Below are 9,312 nucleotides of genomic sequence, written 5' to 3'. Positions count from 1 at the left end.
TAATTCGATGAGCATGCTATAGGCGAAATTATTGTGAAGCTTGACACAATCTTTATCAGTTATGGCTTGTTAGTTTCGAAATAAAAGAGCAAAAATTCACATTGGAAAGCATTTTATTTACATACACCTAAGCTACGAATACACAAACCCCGAATATCACCTAATCCGAGTCATCTGAACTACCAGAATAATTAGCCAGGAGTTGCAAGCCCCCATTCACTGCTGGTTTTGATGTAACCAATGCGCTTTTAGGTTCTTCGGCACCTTTATGTTGACTTTCGGTTGAGCACGAGCTGGATGAAGCAGATGTTTCGTGGCTGACAGAAGTCGTGTTTGGGACTTCTCCGCTGCTTGAAGCCCCATTCAGGGCATTCTGTTGTGCTGGAATTGACTGCGTTTGACTGGGCTTTTTTCGGACGATGTTTTTTAACGAATTTTTACTGCTCGTGAAACTTCCAACACTCAGGGAATTCTTTGTCGTTGGCGCAGGAGGCGGGCCGAGGAGGAGCTTTTTTGGTTCGGGCTCTGCTTTTTCCTTGGTATTATCAGCGTCTTCTATTATTTCTTCGGCTACAATTCGTTTTGCTGCTCTGTTGCCGGGATTTTTGAACACAATTGTCCTGTGGAATATACAAAAAATATTTAAGGCATTGAATGAAAAATTAAAACTAGAAAAACCTTAATCATACGCGTTAACGGCGTCAGAACGTAAGTTAATCCGAGTAAAAGAAATACGTGTCTGCACGCTAAATATTTGCACCATCACTCACCATCGACGAACTCGCAAAAGTCCTTCGAAAAAAGCGCATTGATATTTGCGCTCTACAAGAAACCCGATGGTTTGGTGCCAAAAACTGCTACATAGAACGCGAACGCGGGAAAAATGGCTATAAACTTCTCTATTTTGGTAGCCCGCCCCTTAATACGGTGTTGGTATTGCCGTCTCACAGGGTTTCCGTAAAGCCATTAAAGAAGTCGAGCGATTTGATGACCGGCTTATGAAACTCACTATTAGATCAGCTGATCCCACTATTCACTTCTTCACCGCGCCGACGAAAGATTCCTTCTGGCAACTTTTCGATGCAGACCTGCAACGTGCTGCTGATAACTATATCATCATTGCAGGGGACCTTAATGGTTATGTGGGCGAAAGGACAGACAATAACAGGTGCCATGGGGGAAAGGGATTTGGAGCGCGTAATGAGGGTACCGAGCGTATAATGGATTTTGCAGGCACCTATGACCATCTACTTATGAACACATGGTTCTTCAAACGATTGTCTCATCTTCCTACATTTTGTAATGGAATGAGTAAAACGCAAATCGAGTATATTCTCATAAGACGTGTTCATTGCCGTCCTGCAAATTAAGTCACCGAAAAAACAGCGTAAAGAACGCACTGGTCCGCCACACATTGAATGGTGGCGATTTCGTGAGAATAATCAAATGATTTCACACGATTACCAACCATTATGAATGTGGAAGAATTGTGGAACCAAATTGAAAACGTGATCCACAAAGCGGCCTATGCAGTTCTTGGGGCACCAAACCGAATAAGCGGTTCATCAACCAAGTGAAAAGAAAGACCTCCTCTACTACAAATTTACAAGAATGCCAACCAGGAAGCAAAGAAAGCGATCGCAGCTACCCGAACGTTCTATTACGAAGATCTTGACGGTAAACTGGACTTTCAGGATGGCAAGAGAGGTCTGTATCGACTTGCCAAAAGCCGACACGAATGTACAGGCTTTCGACCACTTTGCTTACCGACCGTCGAGCCGCAAGAGGTAGATGGCTAGAATATTTCGAGCAAATTTCAACTGAAGAATTTGTTCATCCTCCACTTCCACATACATTGCCGGTATTGGAGCAATTCCACTTGTCAGCGCAACTGAAATCGAGGAAGGAATAAAACCAATGAAATCCGGGAAAGCCACAGGATCTGATGACATCGCATCTGAGCTCTGGAAAGCGAAGAGCTGGGACCCAACACTGTAGCTCAGTAAATTCTTCAATCGAGTTATTGGGGAAGGTAGAACACCATCCGACTGGCAAGAAAGTACTACAGTTCCAATATGGAAAAAGAAAATAGTCCACCAGAATGCTCAAATTACCGCACGATCCGGTTACTTTCCCATACAATAAAGATTTATGAAAGCATTCTCGTAAACCGTATCCGCGAAATTGTTCAAAACTGTGAACCAAGCCGGTTTTGTCAAGCAACACACGCTACGTGATTACTCATGGAGAAAAACCGATTCTCACGGTCGCCCTCTTTACATTGCATTTCTGCATCTAGAGAAAACGTTTGACTCTGTGCCACGCAAACTCACCTAGTATAATCTACGATAACACTTAGTGCCAGGAGAACTCCTACGCTGAGTTCAATTACTCTACCAGGATCCGAAAAATATAGTTCGAAGGGTGGCGGGTGTATCAAAACCGCTTCGTGTCTCTGGCTGATGTTCACCCAGGAAGCGCCCTCTCACCACTCCTCTTTATTCTTGTTATGGAACGTCCTACACACTGCTTTATACAGATGATGTTTTCCTAGCGTCCAAAAGCAAAAATGATCTCGAGCAACTTGTCCAAAAATGGAATGATCGCCTCATGCAAGACGACCTCAGATTAAATCTGAATAAAACTGAATTTCTGACGAACGATCCCAATGAAACAGGCACTATCACTGTCAGTGGCAGTGACCTTCCCAGAACTGAGCGATTTAAATATCCCGGGTCCATGCTATCAGCTAATGGAAAACTATTGCTTCATGCATTAGCGCAACTTGGATGAAGTGGCGATTCACAACTATATCTAAAATATATCCCAATGTCGTCCGCCCTGTTGCCCTCTATGGTTTTGAGTGTTGGCCGACTGTAAAAGGTAATGAACCGCCTCTTGCGGAAATGAAAACGATGATGTTGCGTTGGATTAGCGGGATGGCACGCTTTGATCACATCTGAAATGAGGATATCCGCGATCGATATGGGGTTGCACCGATCGTGGAAAAATTGCGAGAGAGACGTCTTAGATGATAAGGCCACGTAATCCGCGCTAATGAAAATTCACTCGCCAAGATTAATCTGAACATCGAAGTCGATAGTAAACTGCATTTTGCCATTTTAATATATACTTATATATATGGTTGCCGTCTACCCATGGTGGCGTATAGTGCGTTAACTACATCTATGCACCATCGCTCTTAGTTGCCTGAAATACATTTTAGCCACCCTCACGATATCCTGAGATGCCTGTATTCCTTTTCTACTATTCTACGCCAACTGCAATTGGAGCGCCTCACTTGTCGGTAATCCTGGGAGAGTGCCACTGCCACTTCTGCCTTCCGATCACAACGCGTACCAAGCCTGTGCACCGACCAAGTTCTTCGTATCTTCCGAAGATACGAGGCAGACAGGTGTTGGCGAAGGCATGGAGCTTTTGAGTAACAGCGGGGGTCACTTTCCATTTCCTAGCTACTCCGATATAGCGACGCAGAAAGAATACTAGCACAGAACATTGTGGTTAAGATAACCACATTTCCAGATTTTAGACAAAACAGCGAAAGGGAATCTAGTGCTGTTAATGCGTCTGGCAACATCCAGTTCGGTGCCATCATCGTTGGAAGAAAACAGGCTTCCTAGATATACAAATTCGTAAGGCATCCCCTTCGACGCTCTGCCCATTAATGCAGTCAGGGAGAGTGCGATGATCCTTCAGATTGAGAACCTTGGTTTTGTTGGTGTTCATCTTAAGTCCAACTATACTTGCCTCTCTTTCCAAATTCAGAACCATTTGCCGAAGTCCATGACACCAGAGCAAACATCAGCATAGTCGATGTGTTTGAGGAAAAATGTCATAGTGCACTGAACTCCTGCACGTCCTCCGAACAAGTTAACACAAAAGTCACCAATAACAAAAAGAAATAATATCGTTCTCGGATTCCCAAGATTTCCATATAAGTGGAAGTAGTAGATCTGTGGCTCTGCGTTTTTCACAGCACCATCGAATGACTTGAGACCAAATACAAACTCTTTCATGTTTACATTTAAGAAATCATTGCATTCTGCATCTTCCGCTTTCCTGATCAGCGCAATAGCAAATTTCCTTTTGCCACCACACACACTACACTGAACTTCCTGGGATTTCGTTTGGTTTTGGAGTTCGAGCACGTCACGTCCCTTAAGTGGTCAATCCGATCCTTATGGTAGGCTCTGTGCCCGGACAATGTTTCACCAATGAGACGAGGTAGTAAAAACTACAGAAAACAACAAACCTCTCACCATTATCGCCACGGTCGTCAAGACCGCGTTTCCCCAACACATGTCCGAGCAGGGTGTTGTCAGAGCCCACCTTGGCATTCAGATCACCCATTACGATCACAATATCACTTTTAGGAAGCGTTTTCTGCACTGCAAATAATTATTAGTAGAAAGCATCCTTCTCGACTATATAGGAAGTCTCCGTTGGTACGCAGCACTATACAATTGTAATGCTCCCTAATCTGGACCGGGACCTTGCAATCAGAAGCCTGTCAGAAGTCGGCACCTAGGTCAACAAAACGCGCCTTGCGGTAGCCGTCAGAAACAACCCGACGCCAGATTTGCGTCTGCTACCACTCGATCCTCCAGAATACAAAACCATATTGCCATTAGTATGGCAAGAGGGAGAGGAGTACTCTCCATAGTTCCAACATCTCACTTCACTTGTCTTAAAATGTGTAGCTTATATCATTGAAATTGCGCTCGAGTTGGAAAAAGTAAGCATTCTGAGGACCCTCGCCTCTTACGCAACATTTGTCAACATTTCACGTGTCCTGCCCAGAAACAGCAAGAAAGGGTAGTATACTTTACCTGTAGAACCTGTCCGGGACATGGACACAAGGACAATCATGGAGAGGTTGCCCTTCTCCAAATCTCAGCACACCAATCTCAACGACGTTCGTAGCGAGGCATTTAAGAAGACTAACCAGAATAGGATTATAGAAGTCTTTTATGCAATGGTTAGTATCCATGCCAAGAACCAGGATAACTCAATAAACCAGTCGACCAGAGCTGTTAGCGGAGGCGAACAGTGTATTGACGGAGGTAGAGTAAAGATGGTAACGTATGTCAACGACGTGATGATATTAGCCCGATGCACCAATCTACTCCCCTCTGGGTATGCATATTAAATACGCTGTATCATACGGTGCTGTCAGACTTCGTCCATATGCTGGGCAACAATGTGCTAAAGTCATGGTAACATCCTAGACGAACAACCTGGACGGCACGCTGAAAGTCACCCATAAGAGAGGAATGAGCAGACTGTTTTTCAATGGGCTTAGTTAGCGGCGTCACGCTGGCAACTGTGAAAGGTGGAATCTATTCTCACTACTACACTATGCACTTTATCAGCCCCTGACTTTAGAAGGCGTAAGGCTCACCACGGACTAGTTCAACAAGGATCTGCTCCTTTTCTAACAAATCCCGATCGCGAGATTGCGATGATTTGCACGCGAAATTGGCCTCCTTTAGGAACCTCAAAAATTGATTGTAGGGTAGGAGAGCTGCTATCCTTTGTAAATGCTACGGGCTGACTCTGAAGATATCAGCCGGCTGGATTCTGCTTTTCATGTCCCTTCTTTTTAACAGTCACGGTTTTAGAAATTCGACACATCAAAACGAAGCAGCTTCCCGGCGTGGCCACTGATACCGACCTACTTAGAAAGGAATATGATGCAATGGTGAAACTCGGTATTGCAATGCCGTCGAAAATTGCTCAAACTTCTCCCTCTTCCTTTTATCGATAGAGGATGATTGGTAAATGCCGTGTGAAGATTATCGAATTTGGAACGAGACGAGAACTCTTGCTCAAACCGCCCAAAGATGTTTAAGATACACTAGATCCTCGCGACAACAAAACTTATCAAAGGCCCACACAAGCACATTAAAAAAACGAACACTTTTGGTGTGTTAATGATAAGAACGGTACCGGCCCACGACCTACAAACCGCGAATCTACTTAAACGCTCCCCCCTTTAAGCACGAACTAAACTAGTGTCAAATTAACTCGTACACAAAGTTTAACTGCTCTATCGCAATTCATAGAACAGAGTTCAGTGTATGCCAGGCAGTTAAGTCCTTGAGGGTTTAACGTGAGCACCTGTCTTGCGACTTAATCCCACGGTCTTCTTAAGACACGGATTGATTTTGTGACCACAATCAGAGCCCCCCTGAGACAAGCAACAACAGTACCAGTCTATACCAAGTGCATGGCTTAGCATTCATACTGGTGGATGCAAGACCTACCTAAATCTCTACCGCACTAAGGAGTTGAAACGCAACACCACGCCGAGGCCCGAAGGTCTCTTCTCGCTTGAGCATAACCATAACCACCATGAAACTCCCGCTAGGGGGACCAACCGCAAATAACCGAACTTTACTTACATACAACGGGAGTTCACCCGAAGTATGAGAGCCCAGGAGCTATCCCGGTTCCCATGGTACCAGTATACCCCTGGTAAGGTTTTCTGACCAATTTGCCACTTCAGATGAGTCCCCGTGTAGACTCTGGTCTGATCGCCCTAATTAGGCCTTTGGAGCATTCGCCTACTGCCTCACGGCCGGCAAACCAAAGTGACTACAGCGTCTCCCGATGCCACCACTATGGAGGTTCCCCTTGGCCACTTGGTGCCTCATGTACAGCGATCTGCGGCTACATCTGGATAAAAAAAGGAGTTTTGACGACCGATCCTAATGAAACTGAACCTATCATGATCAAAAATAGGGGCCTGGTCAGGACCGAGTGATTGAAGCTCTTAAGATCAGTGTTCTTAGCAAAAAGGGAACTAATATATCGAATTCTCCATGTATCAGAGCAATCTGTACAAAGTTGTGCCCCAAAACCAGTTTTTTGCGATCACGGCATCGATAAATGTCTCCAATCCAAAAGCGTCTGCCCCGTCATTCGTTCTGTCGCTCGCCAGTCATCAAAGATAATGAACATTCCCTCGCCGTTAAGGAACTACCCCATCTACGCTACATTATGCGACGCGGCTACAAACTGCACTGTCCGTCAAAATATCTAATCGACACTGCGCGACGTGACATTCAGCAAAGCGTCACGACGCGGCCGAGTTGCCTGGCATAGAATATTTTGAAGGGTCGCGTGTCATTTCCATAGAGTGAACTCAGTTGACTGCTACGATTTTTCGGTTTTGGTTTGTATCCAGTTGTTAAAATGTCAAAACATGCATTTGTTTGTAGTTGGCTGCCGCGCTAGTGCAATATAGACATGGCACTTCGCGGCAGTTTGGCTGAATGTGGTGTCGCATCGCGTATATGGGGTCGTACCTTTATGAATGCGAAGATACTGGGCTTGACCAAGGGCATACCGCGATGTGATCATATCCGAAATGAGGACATCCGCGGACGATGGGGGTTTATCTATTGTTCCGAGGGGGAGGTTTTCGCTCGCGTAATGATATCTCTGGTATTTATAACTCGCCAAGATCGATTTGAAAAACGAAATTGATGGGAATCGTAGGTGGTGATATGAAAACGTCTTGGCTACACACCGACAACAGAGAGGAATGGCGAAACCGACCCAGATGAACCTTCGCCGCTACCGAACGAGCAAAGGCTAAGGGGGAAGAAATTTTACGGCATTTTGCTGGGAATGCATCAGGAAAGTCTAAGAAATGCGGTAGAAAAGTGACCATCTTCTACTCTATTGTTAATGGTATAAAAATTCAATTGAAACTTACTTCACATACTCCTCATCCATTTTCTCCAATCGCTCCTCCCGTTGTCTCTCTGTTTCTGTTGTATCAAATTGCTGCAACATAGTCTCATAATCCACGCTTTGATGCCTTCTATTAAGATCCCTCAGCTCTTCCAAAGATTCAAGCAATTCTATTTCATTCCTAGACTGCAGAGTTCGATTCTCCAAAAGTTTCATTGGATTGTTAGCTTCCTCCTCCCTCAACTCTTCCTCTTCCTTGCGAGCCTGCTCCTCAGCCAATTTCAACGCCATAAAATTCCGCGTAGCACCCGCTTCGATCTCATAATCTGTATTTTTCGGGTCGGTTTTGAATGAAATTTCCTGCAAGCACCGAGTGCATTTGATGTAGAATCGGTAGATACGGATCCCTAGATACGTTTCATTCTCCACATCCTCCTTTCGAGCATTGAATTTCTTCCCTTTGTAGATATATTCGCCGCAAGTTACACATCGCATGTTGAACGGAGCCATCAAACGTACAGTGTATTGACGATTTTTGGCCAGTTTCATGCGGGGAATTTTCGACGGATCGAAATCCGGGGGGTAGTATTTCTATAAGAAGAATACAGTCAGAATAGATACCATGAAAAATTAAGTGAAAATACTTACATTCAAGACTTTTCTTTCCGACATTTCCGCAAAGTTTGTTTACCGACTGGCAAGTGACCCACGAAACCACAAAACTGCCAGACATCTGACTGTCAAGTTTTCCAATGCTTTGATTTGACACAACCAACCCTTCCATTATCCAAAACTATTGTGAATATATTAGCAAAGACAGGAACCGGAGACTCTACCCGGTAAGATTTGGGAGTTCCCCGCTCGTTAGTATATATTGGCAATGTTATCTAAATTGAAGAATTAAATCACGCTAGAGCCTGAAAGGGTGTTTAAATGACTTCATATCACTTATGTGATTGATGCATCATTTTCGGATGATTTCCGCATCGACACCAATAGCACTCAACATTTAATGCCGACGGTGCATCATCGACATTGCTAATGACATAATTGCGTCGAATGTCGCAATGCCGTCATGATGCAAACTGCAAAATTGAATGTTTCGAGGAACACCATCGCTCTATGATTAACGGTAGTTGATTTATTAATTCGAGTTCCGTGGTCCTGAGGTCATTAATTTATGTAGTCAAGGTCGTTGATGGTGCGTGCTGCGCCGTCCTTGTTGTCAGCAAGCTGTAATGGGGGCTTCCCATACAGAATTGGAGCAGTTGGAGTTCGGTAGTGTAGGAGGTAATAGTAGTGGAATGTAAGGAGTGCATAGAAAATATACCGTTTTAAAAAATTAGCAACCACGTGTTTCCTTCTTTTCTAAAGATTAAAAAAAAAGTAAAAATCAGGGAGACGGTGGAAAAGATTAAAGACGTTCGGGCTTTAAAAATCGAGGATATTCGAGAATCTCTGTGCAAGCTCAGACAAGAAAAAAGACTGCGGGGAAAGGTTTGAGGCGGCATGGCAAAAGATTTGAGAGATTTATTTGGATTTTCTGTCCGACCACAAAGTTATTCTCGCCCAGAATCCAACTCAGAACCT

General features: G+C 44.3%; 1 protein-coding gene across 1 annotated transcript; it reads right to left on the bottom strand.

Annotated features, from left to right (window-relative positions):
• Positions 1-95: 95 nt before the first annotated feature.
• LOC119655797 (splicing factor YJU2) lies at positions 96-8,492 on the bottom strand. The gene is made up of 3 exons (XM_038061892.1): positions 8,371-8,492; positions 7,745-8,313; positions 96-620 (listed from the first exon to the last, which is right to left on the bottom strand). The coding sequence occupies exons 1-3, from the start codon at positions 8,392-8,394 to the stop codon at positions 161-163; spliced, it is 1,053 nt and encodes a 350-aa protein (XP_037917820.1). The 5' UTR covers positions 8,395-8,492; the 3' UTR covers positions 96-160.
• Between the last annotated feature and the right edge of the window lie 820 nt (positions 8,493-9,312).

Source organism: Hermetia illucens, chromosome 4 (assembly GCF_905115235.1).
Source record: "Hermetia illucens chromosome 4, iHerIll2.2.curated.20191125, whole genome shotgun sequence".
NCBI classification, from domain to species: Eukaryota; Metazoa; Arthropoda; class Insecta; order Diptera; family Stratiomyidae; genus Hermetia; species Hermetia illucens.
The sequence above is the reverse complement of the archived record's forward strand: the minus strand, read 5'-3'. Positions and strand labels throughout refer to the sequence as shown.